This window comes from Pongo abelii, chromosome 13 (assembly GCF_028885655.2).
Source record: "Pongo abelii isolate AG06213 chromosome 13, NHGRI_mPonAbe1-v2.0_pri, whole genome shotgun sequence".
In the NCBI taxonomy this organism is placed as follows: Eukaryota; Metazoa; Chordata; class Mammalia; order Primates; family Hominidae; genus Pongo; species Pongo abelii.
The window spans coordinates 128,961,611-128,985,293 of NC_071998.2; the positions used below are offsets into that span (position 1 = coordinate 128,961,611).

Genomic DNA, 23,683 nt, shown 5'->3' on the forward strand with positions numbered 1-23,683 from the left:
ACAGGGATCCAATACAGGTTGAGCGTCATTATCCAAAATGCTTGGGGCTGGGTGCCATGGCTCATGCCTGTAATCCCAGCACTTTGGAAGGCCAAGGCAGGTGGGTCATCTGAGGTCAGGAGCCTGGCCAACATGATGAAACCCCATCTCTACTAAAAATACAAAAATTAGCCAGGCATGGTGGCACACACCTGTAATCCCAGCTACTCTGGAGGCTGAGGCAGGAGAATCACTTGAACCTGGGAGATGGAGGGCAGTGAGCCGAGATGGAGCCACCGAGATTGAGCCACTGCACTCCAGCCTGGGTGACAAGAGCATGACTCTGTCTCAAAAAAAAAAAAAAAAAAAAAAAAAGGCATGGCTCAACGCCTGTCATCCCAGCACTTTGGACGGCCGAGGTGGGCAGATCACCTGAGGTCCAGAGTTTGAGACCAGCCTGACCAACATGGAGAAACCTTGTCTCTACTAAAAATACAAAATTAGCCGGGCGTGCTGGTGGATGCCAGCCACTTGGGAGGCTGAGGCAGGAGAATCGCTTGAACTCAGGAGGCGGAGGTTGCAGTGAGTCGAGATTGTGCCATTGCACCCCAGCCTGGGCAGCAAGAGCGAAACTCCTTCTCAGGGGGCAAAAAAAAAAAAAACTTGGAACCAGAAATGTTTTGGATTTCAGATTTTTTCAGATTTTGGAATATCTGCACGTACATAATGAGACATCTTGGGGATGAGATGAGATACAAGTCTAAACATGAAATGCAATTTTGTTTCATATACACCTTATACACATAGCCTGAGGGTAGTTTTATACAATATATGTTTTTTAGGCTAGTCAAATGAAGCTGAGAGAAGGAACGAATCTGTAACTGGTTGTCATCAATTATTATTTATACAATATTTTTATTATTTAATTTTTAGAGATAAGAGTGTTGCTCTGTTGCCCCTGGCTCACTGCAGCCTCGAACTCCTGGGCTCAACAATCCTCCTGCCTCAGCCTCCCAAGCGGCTGGGACCATAGGCACATGCACCACACCTGGCTAATTTTTTTTTTTTTACTTTTTATAGAGACTGGGTTTTGCTATGTTGCCCAGGCTGGTCTTGAACTCCAGGCCTCAAGCAATCCTCCTGCCTCAGCCCCTCCCAAAGTGCTGGGATTACAGGCCACTGTGCCTGTGCTTAGTATTTTTAATAATACATGCAACCCGTCACATGAGTTCAGCTGCGGGATTTTCCAAAAGTTTTGGGATTTTGGATTTTTGGACTGGCTGTGCTCAATCTATACAAGCATTTCTGGTGCCATGATGAGGCATAAAGTGTTCATTTTAAACATGTTATAAACTCAAGTTTTTCAAAAAAATTCATTTAATATAAATAGTTGCTTAAACAAGTATGAAAGGCTGAAAGTCAAAATCTGCCTGAGAAACTTAACAAATCTGCAAGCTGGAAACCGAGTCTTTTCCCCACTCTCTGCCAGACAGAATCACCCAGTCCACTTTCAGGGGCCCAGCAGGGAAGTTTATTTAAGAGAAGTCAACAGCTTTTCTGACTACACTGTGGATTCCATCAGTGCACAGGCACCTGCAGGGCTGCAGTAAGCATCTCCGACGAGGTGGTCCCGGGCATTCACTCAGTCTCCCTCCTGGTCTCCTTGTGGGAAGGGGCTTCATGATTTCAAGCTCAGTTCCCCTCCCACTCCCAGAGGTGGAGCACATGGTCATAGAAGGAGCAGGTGGCCAGGAGGCTGAAGGCTGAGTCTGCTTCTTCTGGATTCACGCCACAGTCACGTGTGGTGACTGCTGTAGCCTGCAGCCAGGTGCCATTCTTCCTCATGCCCTCTGTGAGTGGCTTCATTCCACTCTGGGGTCTGGCATGGCCCTCCCCATCGTTATCCTCTATGCATTCATGACAGGGTGTTGGCAACTCGCTTGCACCCTTCAGGTCTGCCGTCTTGGTTCCTAGGTTGCTAGGAAAGGACCACGAGGGGGCCCGCTGCAGAGAACGGAAGAGCAGCCAGGACCAGTCGGCTCCATACACCAGCGAGTCGGGCAATGTGTGAGATGTCAGGACCGTCGCCTCCTGCTTCTCCTCTGGAGTGAGAGATGGGAGAACCCAGGAAACACAACATCACCCAGAGACTCTCCCCAGCCTGTCAGGCCTGACAGGGAGACTCCACCAAGAACAGCCCCTCACAGGTCAGCAAGTGTTTCCTGAGGAGCCGTTGTGTCATGCAAAAGAACCAGCAAGACCTGGGCAGATGTTGGAGAAGAAACAGACTATCATCTTGCAGTGCACACGCCTGTGTGCCTCCAAGAGAAGCATCAAGCGGGGCTACAGAACCTCACTTGATGGTGAAGAATACGGCAAAAGCCAGAGAGGGGGAAAGACCTCAGTTAACACTTAAAACCAAAGAACAAAGGCGTTTTAGCCAGCTGGGAAGGAAGGGGATGTTTGAGGAACAGGCAGCATGTGTACAGCAGATGTGAGAAAGTCCAAGGCTCACACGGGGAACCACAAACAGGCGGCCGTGGCACTGTCAGTGAGTGACAGTGGGCTGGAGGGTCCCAAGCATGCAGGATCCAGCACGCCCTGTTTCAGAGTCTGGATTTTGGCTTGGAAAGGAGCCACTGACAAGGTTAAGTGAGCAGTTTCTTTATAGAAGTTGCTACGGCAACTGGAAAGAGGCTACAACCGCCTCCCAGAGCACACAGCAACAGACATCACAGCAACAGAGGGAATGACGAGGCGTGGCCAAACCCGAGGCGATCTGGAGTCTAGGAGGCAAGGCCAGGGCTGGCAGGGGCAGTCGCGGAGAGCAAGTGGAAGGTGAGCCAGGGGCTGCAAGGCTGGGTGGCCACTTGGGCTCTGAAAGGGCTGCCATCGCTGCCTCTGAAGTACAGGGATTGATGCCGGCAGTGACCGGAATCAGAACCAGAATGAGTGCTGATGAAGAGGGGCTGAAGGCAGAACAGGACGGCACTGGATTACAAAACGTGCCGAGGTTGTACGGGCCTGGGCCGGGGAGGCCCAACCCTGGGCCCAGGGCTTCAACTGGGCAGAGGTGGCTCCGAGGAGGAGTGAGATGCTGAACGTTCAGAGACAGCCACAGGGGCCCTCGAGCAGCATGTGTGGGGCGACCCACGGGAGGAAGCCCCTGGGGAGGCCGTTACTGTCCCCTGGGAGGTAGCGTCACAGGGCAGGCAGGACCTCCGCTAGTCTTTCATCCAGCAATCGCTCAACACGCCCACTCGGGCCAGCAGGACGTCTTCTACAGCTTAGGAAAAGGTAACAAGGCAGAGTCTAAGCCCTCAGAGAGCCACAGCCTGGGAAAAAGACAGCGAATGAGTGGACGGAAGACACTGTTGCGACCCCAAGAATGGGAGGCCCTTTCTGATTAGCCACAGGCCAATCTTTCCTCCCTCTTTTTGTTTTCAAGACAGGATCTCACTCTGTCGCATAGGCTGGAGTGCATTGACCTGGGCTCTGTCTTCCTGCCTCACCTCCTGAGTAGCTGCGACCATCATGCCCCCTACTTTTTTCTATCTTTTGTGGCCACGGAGTCCCACTATGTTGTCCAGGCTAGTCTCGAACTCCCGGCTCAAGCAATCCACCCGCCCCTCCCAGAGTGCTGTGACTTCGAGTGTCAGCCACTGCACCCAGACAATACAAATTGTTTTAAAATTAGGCCGGGCGCGGTGGCTCACACCTGTAATCCCAGCACTTTGGGAGGCAGAGGCAGGTGGATCACATGAGGGCAGGAGTTCGAGAGCAGCCTGGGAAACATGGTGAAACCCCGTCTCTACTAAAAGCACAAAAATTAGCCAGGCGTGATGGCGCACGCCTGTAGTCCCAGCTACACAGGAGCCTGAGGCAGGAGAATCCCCTGAATCTGTGAGGTGGAGGTTGCAGTAAGCTGAGATCACCCCACTGCACTCCAGCCTGGGCGACAGAGCGAGACTCTGTCTCAAAAAAATACATAAATAAAGTTATGAAAAAGGCCAGCCGGGCACAGCAGCTAACGCCTGTAATCCTAACACTTTGGGAGGCCGAGGCGGGTGGATCACCTGAGGTCAGGAGTTCAAGACCAGCCTGACCCACATGGTAAAACCTCGTCTCTACTAAAAAATACAAAAATTAGCCAGGTGTGGTGGCACACACCTGTAATCCCAGCTACTCCAGAGGTTGCAGCAGGAGAGTTGCTTGAACCCGGAAGGTGGGGGTTGCAGTGAGCTGAGATTGTGCCATTGTATTCCAGCCTGGGCGACAGAGCAAGACTCCGTCTCAAAAAAAAAAGAAAAAGAAAAAGAAAAAAAGGCCTATACAGAGTACCTGACAAAACTGACCTGGAATGTTGAACTCTCAGACCTATCTTAGTTCACCTCTTCAACTTTTAAGAATTAAAGGCCGGATGTAGTGGCTCAAGCCTGTAATCCCAACACTGAGGACTGAGTTGAGGCAGGAGGATTGCCTGTGTCCAGGTGGTCCAGGCTGCAGTGAGCTCTGACTCCACCACTGCGCTCCAGCCTGGGTGACAGGACACTAGACCCTCTCTTTAAAAAAAAAACAAAAAACTAAAAACCCACCATAGCCAAAAGGTGAAAACAACCCAGATGTCCATCAGAGGATGAACAGACAAAATGTGGTCCATCATTACCTTCTTGAAAAGAGAATTCTGACACATGCTCCAACAGGGGTGAACCTTGAAAACGTTAAGCTGTAAAGAAGCCGGATATAAAAAGACACATGAAACATCTAGAAAAGGCAAACCCCATAGACAGAGTAAACGGAGGGCACAGAGGCTGCGGGAGGGATGTTTGGGGTGGCGGAAAAGTTTTGAAAATAAGTAGCAGTGATGATTGCACAGTATTTTGAATGTCTTCATTTTTTTTTTTTGAGACGGAGTGTCACTCTGTCACCAGGCTGGAGTGCAGTGGCGTGATCTTGGCTCACTGCAACCTCCGCCTCCCAGGTTCAACCGATTCTCCTGACTCAGCCTCCCAAGTAGCTGGGACTACAGGCGCCTGACCTCAGGTGATCCGCCCGCCTCAGCCTCCCAAAGTGCTGGGATTACAGGCATGAGCCACTGCGCCCGGCCTTGAATGTCTTTAATACCACTAAATTGTGGGCAGCGAGCCACCCAGGCGCCGAGGCAAGAGACCGAGGACACGAGCTGTTCCAGTATAATAAAATATAAAACAAGAATAGTTATACCAGATATAGATCTTAGATATGATTATATAGGAATATCATTAATCATTACTTAGTAGTAATTACTCTTTATCCCAATATTATAATAATCCTCGCTCTACAATCATAACCTAGGAAAAACCAGGCCATACAGAGATAGGAGCTGAGGGGACATAGTGAGGTGTGACCAGAAGACAAGAGTGTGAGCCTTCTGTTATGCCCGGACAGGGCCACCAGAGGGCTCCTTGGTCTAGCGGTGACGCCAGCGTCTGGCAAGATGCCCGTTGCCAGGCGGACCATGGTCTAGCAGTAGCCGAAAAGTGTCAAGGAAAAACACCTGCTACTTAGCAGACAGGGAAAGGGAGTCTCCCTTTCCCCGGGGGAGTTTAGAGAAGACTCTACTCCTCCACCTCTTGTGGAGGGCCTGACATTAGTCAGACCCGCCCGCAGTTATCCGGAGGCCTAACCGTCTCCCTGTGATGCTGTGCTTCAGTGGTCACGCTCCTAGTCCGCCTTCGTGTTCCATCCTGTACACCTGGCTCTGCCTTCTAGATAGCAGTAGTAAATCAGTGAAAGTACTAAAAGTCTCTGATATGCAGAAATAATGGTGTAAGCTGTCTTCCTCTCTGTCTCCTCTCCCTCTCTGCCTCAGCTGCCAGGCAGGGAAAGGCCCCCTGTCCAGTGGACACGTGACCCACGTGACCTTACCTATCACTGGAGATGACTCACACACTTTACCCTGCCCCTTTTGCTTTGTATCCAATAAATAACAGCGCAGCCAGACATTCGGGGCCACTACCGGTCTCCGCGCATTGGTGGTAGTGGTCCCCCGGGCCCAACTGTCTTTTCTTTTATCTCTTTGTCTTGTGTCTTTATTTCTACACTCTCTCATCGCCGCACACAGGGAGAAGCCCACTGACCCTGTGGGGCTGGTCCCTGCACTAAATTGCACACTTAAAGTGGCTAAAATCATGCATTTTATGTTACATAAATTTTATTACAATTTTTACAAAAGCAGTTAAAAGGCAGGAGACCCAGTGTGTGCCCAACAGACAGTGCTGGAGTGTGTTTAAGAAACTCAAGCAAAGGAGATGCAAGTCAAGGGATTAATGGGCAAATTCTCCTTCAATTATCAAGGCTACAGAGAAAAGTATCAAGCATTCAGAAGTCTAGGAAACACCACCAAGGGCCTCTCCTAAGCCTCTATCAGGAGGCAAGCTATATCAAAACATGCAGTGGCTGGGAACGGCTGTCACCAGGATGGATGGGAGCACAACAAATAGTCAATTGTGAGCTGAGACTTAGGAAAAAACAGGTGGGGCAAGGACAGAAAAATAATAAATTAATGCTCTGTTCTGAGTAGAAAAAAATGCCATTAAGAATGGGAAGAGATGGCCAGGCGTGGTGGCTCACACCTGTAATCCCAGCACTTTGGGAGGCCGAGGCAGGCAGATGACAAGGTCAGGAGATCAACACCATCCTGGCTAACATGGCGAAACCCTGTCTCTAACAAAAATACAAAAAATTGGCCAGGCACGGTGGCTCACGCCTGTAATCCCAGCACTTTGGGAGGCCGAGGTGGGCGGATCACGAGGTCAGGAAATCGAGACCATCCTGGCTAACACGGTGAAACCCCGTCTCTACTAAAAATATAAAAAAAATTAGCCAGGTGTGGTGGTGGGCGCCTGTAGTCCTAGCTACTCCGGAGGCTGAGGCCGGAGAATGGCGTGAACCCGGGAGGCAGAGCTTGCAGTGAGCCAAGATCCCACCACTGCACTCCAGCCTGGGCGACACAGCGAGACTCTGTCTCAAAAAAAAAAAAAAAAAAAAAAAAAATTAGCCGGGCGTGGTGGTGGGCACCTGTAGTCCCAGCTGCTCGGGATGCTGAGGCAGGAGAATCGCTTGAACCCGGGAAGCGGATGTTGCAGTGGGCCGAGATCGCGCCACTGCACTCTAGCCAGGGCAACAGAGCAAGACCCCGTCTCAAAAAAAAAAGAAAAAAAAAAGAAAATCACCACTTTGCCATTACCATAATTTATTCAAGCACCAATTGTCTCTGAATTGGGTAAAAGTATGATAAGGGAGTTACTGACACAGGTTCAAAGATTCTCACCACAGATTACTGATTAATCCCAAAGAGTAAAACAGTATCTCTTCAGTGAAGGGATTGGGGCAAACACCACCTTAACAAAGTGACCAAATTTCATAAAAATGGAACAACGTGGCATCACAGACCCTTGATGTGAGGAACTAAGGAGGGCACAGCACCACTTTCACAGGCTTCCTGGCAAAAATGCACGACCCCTGGCCAACATGGTGAAACCTCGTCTCCACTAAAAATACAAAAATTAGCCAGGAGTGGTGGCAGGTGCCTGTATTCCCAGCTATTCGGGGAGGCTGAGGCAGGAGGATGGCGTGAACCCGGAAGGCGGAGGTTGCATTGAGCCAAGACAGCACCACTGCATTCCAGCCTGGGTGACAGAGCGAGACTCCATCTCAAAAAAAAAAAAAAAAAAAAAAAAAAAAAAAAAAAAAAAAAGCACGACCTCATACCAAAAACTCGCCTCAGACTCAGAGGTGTGAACTGAAAGAGAATAAAAACGATGCATCATGCCACACTGAAGTGACTTTACCAATGCCGGACAAAACTGACTTTAAAACAAAAAATGTTACTAGATTTAAAGACAGACACTTTATATTGATAAAAAGGTCAGCACATCTGGAAGATACCAGAACTATAAACATACATAAAAGAGATCCCCAAAATACGTGAAGTAAAAACTGATGGAAACGAGGCTGGAAATACATCATTCTACAGTTAGAGTTGGAGGTAACAATAGCCCACTTTCTTTTTTTTTGAGATGGAGTCTCGCTCTGTTGCTCAGGCTGGTGCGCAGTGGCGCGATCTTGGCTCACTACAACCTCCACCTCCCGGGTTCACACCATTCTCCTACCTTAGCCTCTCGAGTAGCTGGGACTACAGGTGCCCATCACCACACCCGGCTAATTTTTTGTATTTTTTTTTTTTTGAGATGGAGTCTTGCTGTGTCGCCGAGGCCGGAGTGCAGTGGCGCGATCTCGGCTCACTGCAAGCTCCGCCTCCTGGGTTCACGCCATTCTCCTGCCTCAGCCTCCCAAGTAGCTGGAACTACAGGCGCCCACCACTGCGCCTGGCTAATTTTTTGTATTTTTAGTAGAGACGGGGTTTCACCATGTTAGCCAGGATGGTCTCGATCTCCTGACCTTGTGATCTGCCCACCTTGGCCTCCCAAAGTGCTGGGATTACAGGCGTGAGCCACCGTGCCCAGCCAATAGACCACTTTCAATATTGCCCAGACAGGAGATTCAGTAAGGAACCAGAAGATTTGAACATTATAAAGCCGAGACCTCACAGGCACCTACAGGGCATTCCAGCCAATGGCAGCAGAACACACGTCCCCAAGTGCACAGGGGCACTCCCCAGGAGAGACCACACTCTAGGCCACAAAACAAATCTCAGTAAATTCAACAGGAATGCACAATGGAATAACATTAGAAATTGGTAACAGAAAGAAATGTGGGCACTTAAAAACATGTAAATTAAAACAACACACTCATAAATAAATAACCAATAGTCGAAGAAAAAACATGTAAATTAAACAACACACTCATAAATAAATACCCAATGGTCGAAGAAAAAAACCACATGGGAAATTAGAAAGTACCTTGAGATGAATGAAAATAAAAATACAACATATTAAAATGTATGGGTTGCAGCAAAAGCAGTGCTCAGAGGAAAATGTATCACCATTAATAAAGAAAAAAGACCTCAAATTGTTTTAAGATGAGAAATATTATGGCTGGGCATGGTGGTCCCAGCTACTCGGGAGGCTGAGGTGGAAGGATGGTTTGAGCCCAGGGGCTGGGCACGGTGGCTCGTACTTTGGGAGGCCAAGGCGGGCGGATCACCTGAGGTCAGGAGTTCAAGACCAACCTGGCCAACGTGGTGAAAGCCCGTCTCTACTAAAAATACGAAAATTAGCCAGGCGTGGTGGCACAAGCCTGTGATCCCAGCTACTCTGGAGGCTGAGGCAGGAGAATTGCTTGAAGCCAGGAAGCAGAGGTTGCAGTGAGCCGAGATCACACCACTGTACGCCATTCTGGGTGACAGAGCAAGACTCCATCTCAAAAAAAAAAAAAAGATCTCAAATTGTTTCAATACAAGAAATATTATGGCTTGGCATGGGGGTCCCAGCTACTCAGGAGGCTGAGATGGGAGGCTGGTTTGAGCCCCAGGAGGTTGAGGCTACAGTGAGCTACAATTGCACCACCACACTCCAGCCTGGGTGACAGAGCAAGACCCCATCTCAAAACAAAACAAAAAAACGATGAGAAATACAAAGCACATTCACAGAACTAACAGAAACAATACAGAAGAGATGGAGAAACTAAAGATGCAAAAAACAGAGGAATACAGGCCAGGCACGGTGGCTCACGCCTGTAATCCTAACACTTTGGGAGGCCAAGGCAGGCGGATCACGAGGTCAGGAGTTCCAGACCAGCCTGACCAACATGGTGAACACCCCATCTCTTCTAAAACTATAAAAATCAGCCGGGCATGGTGGTGGGCGCCTGTAATCCCAACTACTTGGGAGGCTGAGGCAGGAGAATCGCTAGAACGCAGAAGGCGAAGGTTGTGGTGAGCCGAGATCGCGCCACTGCACTCCAGCTTGGGCGACAGAGCAAGACTCCGTCTCAAAAAAAAAAAAAAGAGGAATACCATGCGGAAATCGAGTCAATCAAGTCCTTGAGTACAATCCAGTGCAGAGAAGAAACTGGCCTTGGGAACAGGTGTGGGTCACCCACCGCTGCAGAGGGCAGAGAGCATGTGGGTGGCCCAAGAGGCCAGTGGGCTTAATGGTGGGAAGATGAGGTGGTTTTGTGATTGCTTATTTTTGGAGTGAGGGGAGAGAGAAGAGGCGAAAGAGGAAAGATCATGAGCTGCGAGTCAGGAGGGAAGAGGAGGTCCTGGAGGTTTGAGCAGAGAGAAGAAAATGTGAACCAGTTCTGACGGTGGGGGATTACTGCCTAGAGAAATGTTCAGATCACCAGGAATCCCAGGGACCTACTAGAACACAACGCGGACAGCTGATTCCAGCCACGTTCTCTGGCTCAGCCAGAAGCAGAGGTGCTTGTTCCCAACAAAACAACACTGGGTTCTGCCCAGAGTGTGAGAAAGGGATGAAGGGAATGGAGTGTGAGCTCACAGGGGGCAGCAGACCACAGAGTTCCAGCTGACCACAGGCAGAAGGAGCATGGGAGAGCACAGACAAGGATGGTTATGGGAGTGATGGGTGGCCAAGCCTCCAGACTAGAGGTCCCAGTGGGGTCAGAGGTCTGCTGAAATGCAGGAGGCACCGGAATGACGGAGCTGGGAAACCAGGGAAAACTGTGGTTAGAGAGCAGAGATTCTGGAGCTGGGACAGTTATGGATCATGACCAAGTCTAGGGCGCGACGCTGGGAGTGTGTAAAAGCTGAGGGAAGAGCCCAGCAGAGCAAGGGAGCAGGGAGCTGAGGGAAGAGCCCAGCAGAGCGAGGGGGCAGGGAACTGGTGCCCTGCCCTGAGGCCCAGCAGCCACGGGTCCCTACTCACCCATTGCCTTTTGGCAGTTGAGGATCTTAAAGCCACTGTGCATGCAGGCGGCCAGGAGCAGGTGGTGGTGGAAAGGGTGCCACTTGATTCTCCATACCCCACCCTGCACGGGCGTGTCTGCCAACGGCTGCTTCATGTTTCGTGTGTCCCACAGTAGGATGTGCTCATCATAGCTGAAACCGACCAACCATGGGAGGCATGCAAGGAAAGCCCAGGCTCACCTGTTCCACAAGGCCCCTGGGAGACACAGAACGTCTCCCAGAGACCTGTCCCATGCATCCCTCGAGGACAAAGTCCCCTTTCCCAAACCCATATACCTACACTCCGGCGAAGCACTGGCAGACGAAACGCTGCAATGGTGCCAGGAGGAAAGGCAGCGAAAGAGGGATGAAGGGCCCAGGAGCCTCCCGGGGACTCACCTTCCCAGGAGCAAAGGCTGCGAAAGAGAAGAGAAGGGCCCGAGAGCCTCCCGGGGACTCACCTTCCCGTGGCCAGGATGTGCTCCCGATGGGGGCTGCTCTGGATGCTGCACACGCCCATGGTGTGTCTGCAAGCAGAGGCGGCGTCTGAACCAGTGCCCAGCACACGGACCCACCCAGGAAACGGGAGGGCTGCTGACCCAGGGAACAGGAGGGCTGGTGACCCAGGGAACGGGAGGGCTGGTGACCCAGGGAAAGGGAGGGCTGGTGACCCAGGGAAAGGGAGGGCTGGTGACCCAGGGAAAGGGAAGGCTGGTGACCCAGGGAACCGGAGGGCTGGTGACCCAGGGAACCGGAGGGCTGGTGTGGGCACCAAGTGCTGGCCCTTGGGCAGTTACCTTTTGCTAGTGAAGAGAAATTTGCCGGGTACCCTGGTGTCCCAGCCCCTCAGAAGGCCATCGTCGCCCCCTGTGTGGAGACAGAGAAGCATGAACATCACCAATGACAGGAAATGAGCCTTCTCAGTGAGGCCGTTGATGTCTGTGAGGAAGCTCCCCTGGGTGACTGTCTGTGAGGAAGCTCCCCTGGGTGACTGTCTGTGAGGAAGCTCCCCTGGGTGACTCTGTCTGTGAGGAAGCTCCCCTGGGTGACTCTGTCTGTGAGGAAGCTCCCCTGGGTGACTCTGTCTGTGAGGAAGCTCCCCTGGGTGACTCTGTCTGTGAGGAAGCTCCCCTGGGTGACTGTCTGTGAGGAAGCTCCCCTGGGTGACTCTGTCTGTGAGGAAGCTCCCCTGGGTGACTCTGTCTGTGAGGAAGCTCCCCTGGGTGACTCTGTCTGTGAGGAAGCTCCCCTGGGTGACTCTGTCTGTGAGGAAGCTCCCCTGGGTGACTCTGTCTGTGAGGAAGTTCCCCTGGTGACTTTGCTGGGGGAGTCTTAGGTTGCCACCTCAACAGGAGGTCCCAGAAACAAACCCCAGGAATGTCATTGCTGTGCCTTGACTCTCTAGAGACTGGAAGCAGGAGGGGAAAGACGGACGGAACAGAAAGAAGCCTGCAGGAACAGAAGGGAGGAAATGGAAACTGAAGGGGCCCTGAAGGCCATCAGGTGCAGGCGACCATTGTTCACAGGGGCCGTTACTAGGTCCTAGGGGCTAAACTGCCTTTGCTAAGGGCTCCAGTGAATAAAGCCCTGGCTTCTAAGAACAAGAGTTGCCAGATCAGAGCCCTGAACAGAAACTGCACACAGGAGGCAGCAAGCACAAGGACTCCACACCATGCACCTGAAAGGAAGGTGCCCTCTGTCATCTTAAAGCACTTGTTTAGGGGAACGAAAAGGATGGGAGAACAGAGGAGTTGGTGCACTGAACCACAACCAATCTTCCAAGAAGAGCAACACAGACATGGGGTGAATGGTGGCACCTGAAGGAAGGGAAGCTCAAGAGCAGGGCCCACAGGGAGAGTGAAGAAGAGCAGAAGGAAAACGTCTAGGCCTGACCACATCCCCCACCCCTGCATCATCCAGCTCCCACTACCCACCCACCTTCCATCCATCTCACCATCTATCCACCCCCCGACCCCACCCCATCCAAAATTCCACCATCCATCCACCCACCCACCCACCCACCTTCCATCCATCCACCCACCATCCATCCAACAATCCACCATCCATCCACCACCCACCACCCACCATCCAAAAATCCATCATCTACCCACCATCCATCCAGCCGGCCAGCCAGTCACTCACCCACCATCCATCCATCCATCCACCCAACAATCCACTATCCATCGACCCACTCGCCCTCCCGTCTTCCATCCAACAATCTACCATACATCCACCCACCACCCACCACCCAAAAATCCATCCATCCACCCACCATCCATCAAGCCAGCCAGCCAGCCACTCACCCACCATCCATCCATCCAACAATCCACCATCCATCCACCATCCACCACCCACGACCCACCATCTAAAAATCCATCCATCCACCCACCACCCATCCATCCATCCAACAATCCACCATCCATCTATCCAGTCACTCACCATCTATCCACCCCACCACCATCACCATCCAAAAATCCACCATCCATCCACCACACACCCACCCACTCATCCACCCACCATCCATCCATCCATCCACCCACACGCCCTCCCACCCACCATCCATCCATCCACTCACCCACTATCTATCCAAACCCCACCACCCACCATCCAAAAATCCATCCATCCATCCATCCCGTCACCCACCATCCAAAAATCCACCATCCATCCACCACAAACCCACCCACTCACTCATCCACCCACCATCCATCCATCTAGCCACCCACACGCCCTCCCACCCACCATCCATCCATCCACCCATCCACCTACCCACCTATCACCCATCAAATAGGTACTTGCTCAACACACACTATGGACCCTCATAATAGACACTACGGATACACGGTGAACATGACCTACAGTTAAATGAACCAGAGGAATCAGCTGACCTAGGCATGAAGCCTGCAGATGAGCCTCAAGTATGAGCTGCCATTCTGTGGCAAATTTGTATAGAGCAGGCAAAGGCTTCTTTATACATGAGTCTCTCCACTCTCTCATGCCGCACACATCCACCCCATCAGGAAATCTGACTGGATCTACCTTCACTTCTATCCAGAACCCAACCACTGGTCCTCACCTCCACTACTCCAAACCTGCTCTGGGCTGTCTCATCACCTGCCCAGTGTCGAGTCTCCAGGCTGTGCCCCTCCCTCTTGCGGTCTAGACTCACATTCACCAAAGAGGTCATCACAAATTTTAAAATGCAAGTCAGAATCTGTCATTCCTCTGCTCAACATCCTGCAACAGCTCCCATTTCATTCTGAGTAGGAAACAAAGTCCTTCCTGGAGCCTGCACGGCCCTGTGCCCTGGCCCATTACCTCTGATTTCACCTTCTATTCCGCTACTCCCTCAGGTCATCCTAACCATGCTGGCTACTGGCTACTCTTCTGCCATAGCAGGGCCACTCCTGCCTTAAGACCACTGCCCACCCTGACCATGCTCTCCAACAGTATAATCTGCACCTGCTCCCAGCACCCTTGGTCCCCTCACCTCCTTCTACCTTCTTTCCAAAGCACTCATCGCCCCTGACACGCCATGCAGTCTCCTTCCCTGTTACGTATTATGCCTTGTGTTTACTGTCTGTCTCCCGGCCACAGAATGTAAGCTGGGTGAAAGCAGGGACTTTTATGTGAAAATCAGCCAGGTGTGGTAACTCACACCTATAGTCCTAGCTACTCAGAAGGCTGAGGCAGGAGGATCGCTTGACCATGGGACGTTAAGGCTGCAGTGACCTGTGATCACGCCATTGCACTCCAGCCTGGGTGACACAGCAAGACGTGAACCACCCACCGCATCCCCAAAATATATTTATATAAACAATTTTTTTTTTTTGAGACGGAGCCTTGCTCTGTCGCCAGGCTGGAGTGCAGTGGCGTGATCTCGGCTCACTGCAACCTCTGCCTCCCGGGTTCAAGCAATTCCACTGTCTCAGCCTCCCAAGTAGTTGGGACTACAGGTGCCCGCCACCATGCCCGGCTAATTTTTTGTATTTTAGTAGAGATGGGGTTTCACCATGTTGGCCAGGATGGTTTTGATCTGCTGACCTCGTGATCCGCCCACCTTGGCCTCCTAAAGTGCTGGGATTACAGGTGTGAGCCACCGCGCCTGGCCTATATAAATAATTTTTTTAAGAAGGCTGAGTGCAGTGGCTCAGGCCTGTAATCCCAGCACTGGGAGGCCGAGGCAGGTGGATCGCTTGAGCCTAGGCGTTCGAGACCAGCCTGGGCAACATGGTGAAACCCCGTCTCTACTAAAAATACAAAAATTAGCGGGGCGTGGCGGCAGGTGCCTGTAATCCCAACTACTCAGGAGGCTGAGGCAGGAGAATCACTTGAACCCAGGAGGCGGAGGTTGCAATGAGCCAAGATTGCACCACTGCACTCCAGCCTGGGCAATAAGAACAAAACTCCATCTCAAAATAAATAAATAAATAAAAATAATAAAAAAGCAAGCAGGACTTTTGTCTGTTTAGTTTGCTGAAGTATTCTAATCACCTAGAATAGGGCTCAGCACATACCATTTGTTGAAAGAATGTATCAATCCAGAATTATTCAATAATTGCCCTACGGTACCTTTGCTCTGAATTAGCTCAAGGTAGAAGAACCAATCAAAGGAAAGACCTCAAGAAATGAGATCTTTATGGCTCTCAGACGGTTCAAGGCTGTGACAACGAGCAACACAAATAAGAACGCCACCCTACACACGTGCTCGTTACTCGGACAAGCAGGGGTGGCGTGAGCCACGGCGGAGGTCAGGCCTGCCTGGGGTGGAAGGACAGCTGCTCTGCATCAGTCTTCTAAGGAGAAGATTCTAAGCTGAGCATGTCAGAAAAGCAGAATTCACCCATGAAGGAAACATCCCGTGATGAAACCCTGCGACTGAGGGAACATGGACTATTTCAGTAGAAGGTGACTGAGAGCAGAGGAGCCAAAACAAGGCCGGAGAAGCAGGCGTGGACCAGATTCCATAGGCCTTGGGTAATCGCATCACTATTATGGATTTTATCCTCAATGAAACAGGAACTGCGAGGGGTTCTAACAATGAATGAGATGCGATAAAGTGTGTGTGTTTTTAAAACACTTGCCCTGGCTACTGTGTGGAAACTGGAACAGTCAGGAATGAAGGCAGGGCCATCACCTGCTGCTCTGCTGTAACAAACTAGACGAGACAGCGGCCCGGACGGGTAGCAGCAGGGAAGGGTCAGATCTTTTCTTCGGCTATTTGCAAATTCAGCAACTCCTCTTCTGTCTTTTCTCAGAGACCAGCCCCTCTCACCTGCCATGAGTTATCTCTACCTGGGAAAGAGAAGCTAGCCAAAGCTACCTCCTTCCTGGAAACATCAGTTGTTAATTTCTCACTCCCACATCAGCATGCCCCAAATGCAAACCATTCACAAGACCTGGAAAGGAATCTTATTTCTCTCATGCTTCCTTTATTTCTGGAAGATAAACTATGTCCAAAAAGGGCGCAGACAAACTTGAAATCCAACATGGTGAAGTCACTATTGTATCCACAGGTATCAGGCAAAAAGCACAGAAACTGGACTTCCAGTAAAAGCATAAAGGATCTGACACCGAGCATATCAGGGAGGCAGGATGGCTCTGCCCACAAGTGCCTGCTCCTCCAACACCCTGGCCAACACCACCCAAGACCCTGCACTGCTTGAGGCAAGCTATACTTTGCTCTCTAAAGAATAAGTGGGCGGGGCAAGGTGGCTCAAGCCTGTAATCCCAGCACTTTGGGAGGCCGAGGTGAGCGGATCACGAGGTCAGGAGATCAAGACTACCCTGGTGAACACAGTGAAACCCCGCCTCTACTAAAAATACAAAAAATTAGCCGGGTGTGGTGGCAGGTACCTGTAGTCCCAGCTACTCAGGAGGCTGAGGCAGGGGAATGGCATGAACCTGGGAGGCGGAGCTTGCAGTGAGCCGAGATCGTGCCACTGCACTCCAGCCTAGGCAACAAAGCAAGACTCCATCTCAAAAAAAAAAAAAAGAATAAATGGGCTGGGTGCAGTGGCTCACACCTGTAATCCCAGCAGCACTTTGGGAGGTCGAGGCAGGAGGATCACGAGGTCAGGAGATTGAGACCATCCTGGTACGGTGAAACCCCGTCTCTCTAAAAAAAAAAAAAAAAATATGAGTGGGGCATGGTGGCGGGTGCCTGTAGTCCCAGCTACTCAGGGGGTTGAGGCAGGAGAATGGCGTGAACCCAGGAGGCAGAGCTTGCAGTGAGGTGAGATTGCACCACTGTACTCCAGCCTGGGCGACAAGTGAGACTCTGTCTCAAAACAAAACAAAACAAAACAAAAAAAGAATAGCTAAGTGATGAGCGCCAACTATAGCCTTTGTCCCAGAAAGTACATTCTCCAAAAAAGGAAAAAAATAGTGGCCGGGCGCAGTGGCTCACGCCTGTAATCCCAACACTTTGGGAGGCTGAGGTGGGCGCATCACGAGGTCAGGAGATAGAGACCAGCCTGACCAACATGGTGAAACCCTGTCTCTACTAAAAACACAAAAATTAGCTGGGTGTGGGGGCGGGCGCCTGTAATCCCAGCTACTTGGGAGGCTGAGGCAGGAGAATCGCTTGAACCTGGGAGGTGGAGGTTGCAGTAAGCCAACATCATGCCACTGCACTCTAGCCTAGCAAAAGAGCAAGACTCAGTTTCAAAAAAAAAAAAAAAAGTACACTTTCCATAAAAGGTCTTCAAGATCCCAACACAACTGGAATCACAACTGCGGCACAGGCCTCCCCCTCTCCCTCCGCCCCTTCCTCAGCAAGCCTTCCATCAGAGGTGACCGGCGGAGGAATACTGACCTGAATACACAATTTCTGTATGCCAGTAATTGAAAGCAGCAATCCAGGCCTCGAATTGATGTGCCTGCCATGAGGCCACTTTCTGCAGCCTGGGCCCCGTCTCATTCACCATCAGGAGGTGAAGCTGCCCTGTGGAGTCACTGCTGATGATCTTCAAGGGCTGGTCCCCGGCCCTAGACACAGGGAACCCATGAAGAAGCCCAGCCGAATGTTATTCGTTAGCCTCTTCTGGTTCCCAAACAAGTCCTGAGAGAGGGTCTCCACAGCCCTGGGATGTGGATACGCCCCTTAAGAGACTGGCTGGCTAAGATCACAACCACTGCTAAGCTTGTCAAAGACACCAGTGTCGACTTCTCTAGGTAAAAACACTATTGCTATTTATCTAAAATGGGGGACCTTTTTTTTATAATAGGACTGGCAGTGATGATGTCAGGGCTGAGGAGCACAGTCCCGGGTCGCTGAAGGCGGCTGGAGCTCTCTAGCCTGAAAAGTGGAAGTGGTCCTCAGAGAAAGACTCAGGGCCCCTGACCAAGCCTGGCCCTTACCTTCCAGTTTTCCCAGTGGACCAATCTAGGGACAAAGCCAGACACTGCTCCTCCAGGGCAAGGCTGGACAATGGCTCCAGCACGTGGCTCTTCTACTGGAGAAGAAGAAACTCCATCAAAGGGAAGTAGCCACCCCAGAACCCCCAAAAGACTTTTCCTCTCCTGTAGGGAAGTCATCGTTCCCTCATTTACACCCTATGCGAATGAAGTACATCAGTCACTGAGTCACACTTCCACCTAACACTGACATCCCTGCCAGGGGCCCCGAGAAGACCTGGGGACACTGGAGCTCACATTCCTCACACTTGCAGGACAACTTTCCCACAGGCTTGATCTTGGGGCATGGTCTCCCTCCCTTTCACACCCCCTTGCCGTCCTTGCGCTCCTAGATGCTGTTGAGACGCCTGTGCAGGCTCCAGACCACAGTGGCACACGCAGTTTCCCACCCCAGGCCTCCAGGGCCGCTGGAACACTCGCCTCCCGAGACAGAGACAATGGGGAAACTCCTCTGGTTTCCACTTCAGAAGCCGCGAGCAGCCATGAGAACGTGGTTGCTCTTTATGCAGATCTATATAAATTTCATTTCCTAAACAGCCTGGCCAGTGCTTAACTCCATCCCTGGCTCCCAGCAGGCTGCTGTACCAAAGCCCTTTCCTGGGTTCATGCGTTCCTCCCTTGGGCCCACAGCTTTCCTGTGACTGCTCTTTCCCTCCTTTCTAAGACAGGGCAACTGCTCTAAGCTGCCTTAAGCAAGGCCCTTTCCTATACAGGCCCTCGGTTGGCCCAGCCCCGCCTGCAGCATCCGCATCGGAGTGAGGGCGTGGTCTCAGGCTGTTTACATCACCCCACTATGGGACATCCCCGTTCTCCTCCCTGACAGCTATCAGATGAAGTCACTTTGCTAATGCATGGCTCCGGAGCACTGTGAGAAACCCGGAAAAATTCACACAGGACTCACAAGCTTTTCCAATAATCAGTGAGAAATGCCATCTTCACACAGAATGCTCACTGCTACTCTGGGCCCCAGCATCAACCTAAGAATGCTTGCCCAGGCTGTCATTGGAGAACTTTCAGATTCACTGACAGGTCAGTGAACATCCTGTCACTTCAGCCCTTATAGTGACACATGAGGTGACTTCCTCTTGGAGTTGGATGTAGAATGCAATACAACTTAAAAATAGACTTCACGTTATCTTAGAACGTTTATATATAGCTCACCATTAAAGAGAGATCGTTCTAGAAAAATGTCTTTATCAGCACAGCCTCCTCCCCAACCCTCTCTATTCAAGTCCCTTCTGCCCCACAGAACAAGTGCAAGTCACTGACCTCATATTCCACCAGGCGGAGCAGTTGTATGGATCCACTGGCATCTGCCAAGCCCAAGAGGGCATGTCCACCCACCGGGATGTGACACCTGAGGAGAGGGCCCACCATAAGCACACCAATGTTCCCGGAGCACAGGCGTGCAACATGCGTCCCGGTAACCACAGTCATGCTTCCCTTAAGAACAGGGCTGCAGTCCATGCAAACCCAGCCGGGACATCCTACTACACACCTTGACTATATGGTACGGCCCACTGCTCCTATGCCACAAACCTTACAGCATGTTACTGCAGGCAAGTGTAACACAACAGTAAGTGGTTGTATATCTAAACATAGAAAAGATACAGTAAGAATACAACATAAAGGATAAAAAACAGGTGGCCGGGCATGGTGGCTCACACCTGTAACTCCAACACTTTGGGAGGCTGAGGTAGGAGAATGACTTGAGGCAAGGAGTTCGAAACCAGCCTGAGCAACATAGCAAGACCTTGTTTCTACAAACTAACAAACAAAAATGAGGTGTGGTAAGGCCAGGCGTCGTGGCTCACGCCTGTAATCCCAGCACTTTGGGAGGCTGAGGCGGGTGGATCACGAGGTCAGGAGATCAAGACCATCCTGGCTAACACGGTGAAACCACGTCTCTACTAAAAATACAAAAAAAATTAACCGGGTGTGGTGGCGGGCGCCTGTAGAGCCAGCTCTTAGGGAGGCCGACGCAGGAGAATGGCGTGAACCCAGGAGGCAGAGCTTGCAGTGAGCCAAGACCGTGCCACTGCACTCCAGCCCGGGTGACAGAGCGAGACTCCGTCTCAAAAAAAAAAAAAAAAAAAAAAGAGGCATGGTGGCGTCTACCTGAAGTCTGAAGTCTCAGCTACTCGAGAGGCTGAGACGGAGAATTGCTTGAGCCCAGGAGTTCAAGGCTGCAGTGAGCTATGATCACGTGACTGCATTCCAGCCTGGGCAACGGAACAAGACCCTGCCTCAAAAAAAAAAAAAAAAAAAAAAAAAAAAATTAAAAAGGATAAAAAGTGGTACACCTGTATAGGGCAGCTCCATTACGTTAAGGCACCACCATGGTACACGTGCTCCATTGTTGACCAAAACATAATTATGCCACACACCACTGCATTTAAATCTCAGCTCCAAAAGTGGGCTAGAGCCTACAACTGTGTTCTCAAACAAAAGACGCCCCAGGTTATGAAGTCAGAAAACTCCTATCACTTCCCTGGCTGGAACATGACAAAGGAAATAAGCCCCAGGTAAAGCACTCCCCAGGTGGAAGGTAGGCGGGACAGCAAAGAAATAAACCCAAAGTTGAGATGCAATGCCTGTCTTGTTGAAGGCATAAGGCATCAGGCTTCCCTGATTGCTACTCATGACAAATTCTACACCTAGTGGGATTATCACAGTTGTACCATTTCATGTCCAGGATTGCAGAAGTATCTTTTCTTTGGACCTCGACCAGAGGGTGAATAGAGTTGTTGTCATTGAAATTGTACAGGAAGAGACGGCCTAAACGGACCTCAGGCTCCTCAACTTCCATTCCACCCTACAAAAAATGCAGAGGTATTCTCTGATTATCCCAAGACACCAAGGAACCCAAGGGATGGGAAAAGGGATCCAAGGAACTCAAAGGTTTGCCATGACTAACGGAGTGGAATTCTGCCTGGAAGGAGAACCTCTGGTTTTCTGAGCTGGAGAAACGTCTATTGAGTAGGTGAACACTCCTGGACCCAGTAGAGAAGGCTCCTTCTAAACTGGCCAACAGGGACCAGCTATGGCTAGGGTAACCACAGAACCCAGTTTGCCTGGGACAGTCCTGACTTACGCCTGTTGTTCCAGTGCCCAATTTGGATCCTAATATGTACCCACCAGAAGTTAAGATATTATTTCCACTTTCTCTTTACTGTAGATTCCATCCATTAGCTTGGGCCACACCTGTATCTAGAAAACGTTCTGCTCTCAAGATTCTAAAGTTGGCCGGAGGCGGTGGCGCGTGCCAGTGGTGCCAGCTACTCAGGGGGTTGAGGCGGGAGGATGCCCTGAGCCCTGGAGTCCGAGGCTGCACTCCAGCCTGGGTGACACTGCAAGACCTTGTCTCAGAAAAAAGTAATTTTTTTTTTTTGAGATGTAGTCTTGCTCTATCGCCCAGGCTGGAATGCAGTGGTGCGATCTCGGCTCACTGCAAGCTCTGCCTCCCGGGTTCACGCCATTCGCCTGCCTCAGCCTCCCTAGTGGCTGGGACTACAGGCGCCGCCACCACGCCCGGCTAATTGTTTTGCATTTTTTTTTTTTTAGCAGAGACGGGGTTTCACCATGTTAGCCAGGATGGTCTCGATCTCCTGACCTCGTGATCCGCCCGCCTCGGCCTCCCAAAGTGCTGGGATTACAGGCGTGAGCCACTGCGCCCGGCCGAGAACAATTTTTTAAAAAAGATTCTAAACTCTTTCTAATCTACCTCCTGGCCAAAGGGCCAATATCCCCTCTCCACCTCCTGGGCGATTCGGTGCGCCTTTCGGCCTCAACCTCGTGGGCCGGCCCGCCCTCCCCTCCCGAAGCCGCGGCGCGCGCACCTTGTTCTGGGGGCCGGCAGGCCGGTCCTCCGGCCGCCGCAGCTGGTAGGTCCCGCACGCCAGCAGGTGCCTGCAGCCTTGCAGCGGGCACCACTCCACCGAGTCCGCGGTCAGCTCGGTGTCCACCGTTTGCAGGGCGAAAGAGCCCATCATCCAGCCCTCGGGGAAGGGCGCGGAGCCAGCGGTAGAAGCGGGTCGGCAGGGCCGGGCTGGGCACTGCGCGGGGCGGCGAGGCCGGGGCCGGCGGGACAAGCGCGGAGGCCCAGGGACACTGTCAGCGCGGGCCGCCTCTCTCGCGACTCCTTCCGGGGTGCCGGGGCGGGACATCCGGCCGGGCCTTGGCCTCCGTGGACGCCCCTGGGAAGCCAGGCTCCCACGCCCCCTGTCGGCCGGCTGACCGCGGCAGGCTTCAGGCGCCAGACGCGCCTGCTCCCTGCGGGGCCGTAGAGACCGAAGGCTTCGGGAAATCCGCTCCTCCACAAAGCAGGTTTGGAGACGGCAAGTTAGTGACAGAGCCGTAGGTTTGAAGCCGCCTTTGCAAAAATTCTATCAGTGAGAAAAACCCCAACAGCGAGCTGCGCTAGCGCACCCCGTGGCGCCCTCCCCGTTACTCCTGGGCCATCGGGCCGCGCTGACTTAACATTTAGGCTGCAGTTTCCATGACAGGCCTTGCCCCGGAATCAACGCCTTCCTAAAGCTGATGAGGAGCCCGCGCCCCACTAAGCCCAGCACCCCGAGGCCACAGGCGCGCCCTGCCTGCCTCCTGTGAACCCACCATGGCGGAGCTGCCCCTCAGAGACCACCTTCCAGGGTCTTTGCTTGTCTGACACCGGTGGCTGCATCAGGGCCCCCCAGAAGCGGCTCAGCAGGTGGATGGCTCCGACCCCTGATTATCAGCACCAGTCGCCTGGCCGCCGCCCCCCTTCCCCAAAACTGCCTTTGAAAAAACCCGTAACCTAGGAGCTTTGGACAAGATGATCTGAGGACGAACTCCATCTCGCATGTGGCCTGGCCGGCCCGTGTCTATTATAATTTTTTTTTTTTTTGGACGGAGTCTTGCTGTCACCCAGGCTGGAGTGCGGTGGCGTGATCTCGGCTCACTGCAAGCTCCGCCTCCCGGAGTTCACGCCATTCTCCTGCCTCAGCCTCCTGAGTAGCTGGGACTATAGGCGCGCACCACCACGCCCAGGTAATTTTTTGTATTTTTAGTAGAGACGGGGTTTCACCGTGTTAACCAGGATGGTCTTGCTCTTCTGACCTCGTGATCCACCCGCCTCGGCCTCCCAAAGTGCTGGGATTACAGGCGTGAGCCACAGCATCCGGCCCTAAACTTTTTTTCTTTACTGCAATCCACGATCTGAATGTGTGCAGCGGGCAGGAAGAACCCCTCGGGCCGTTACAGGTTGAACTGTGCCCCCCAAAAAACAATGGACTGAAGACCCCGGCACCTCAGAGCGCATCCTTAAAAAACAGGGGCTCTCAGAAGCAGCAGGCGTGGGCCCTGACCCAGAGGAGCAGGAGTCCGCAGAAGGGAAAACTGATGCAGAAGACTTGCAGGGCCATTGCTGTGCAGACCACAGGGAGGCAGGCAAGGCCC

The 23,683-nt window shown here is 51.9% G+C and overlaps 1 protein-coding gene across 5 annotated transcripts; it reads right to left on the reverse strand.

Moving 5' to 3' along the window:
- Window positions 1-1,487: 1,487 nt before the first annotated feature.
- DPH7 (diphthamide biosynthesis 7) lies at window positions 1,488-22,401 on the reverse strand. Of its 5 annotated transcripts, XR_008510173.2 has the most exons (10): window positions 22,087-22,393; window positions 20,929-21,062; window positions 19,517-19,604; window positions 18,191-18,282; window positions 17,646-17,818; window positions 11,629-11,698; window positions 11,293-11,358; window positions 10,812-10,984; window positions 4,646-4,705; window positions 1,488-3,314 (listed from the first exon to the last, which is right to left on the reverse strand). XR_008510173.2 is itself a non-coding variant. In XM_003780379.5 (9 exons), the coding sequence occupies exons 1-9, from the start codon at window positions 22,237-22,239 to the stop codon at window positions 1,672-1,674; spliced, it is 1,359 nt and encodes a 452-aa protein (XP_003780427.2). In that variant the 5' UTR covers window positions 22,240-22,401; the 3' UTR covers window positions 1,488-1,671. The 5 variants fall into 5 exon arrangements, 4 of the variants coding, with proteins under 4 accessions (XP_003780427.2, XP_054377285.1, XP_054377286.1 ...); XM_003780379.5 differs by lacking the exon at window positions 4,646-4,705 and having other exon boundaries at window positions 1,488-2,081; window positions 22,087-22,401; XM_024252655.3 differs by lacking the exon at window positions 4,646-4,705 and having other exon boundaries at window positions 3,116-3,265.
- Between the last annotated feature and the right edge of the window lie 1,282 nt (window positions 22,402-23,683).

Bases quoted from the DNA above. Each gene is read 5' to 3' on its own strand.
- DPH7 (XM_003780379.5), bottom strand. From the start codon at position 22,239: ATGATGGGCTCTTTCGCCCTGCAAACGGTGGACACCGAGCTGACCGCG. The intron at 11,699-17,645 runs GTCAGTATTCCT...GTCTCCACACAG, and splicing joins TACAGAAATTGTGTATTCAG to GGGGCGACGATGGCCTTCTG. The intron at 2,082-10,811 runs GTGAGTAGGGAC...CTCTCACTCCAG, and splicing joins CAACTGCCAAAAGGCAATGG to AGGAGAAGCAGGAGGCGACG.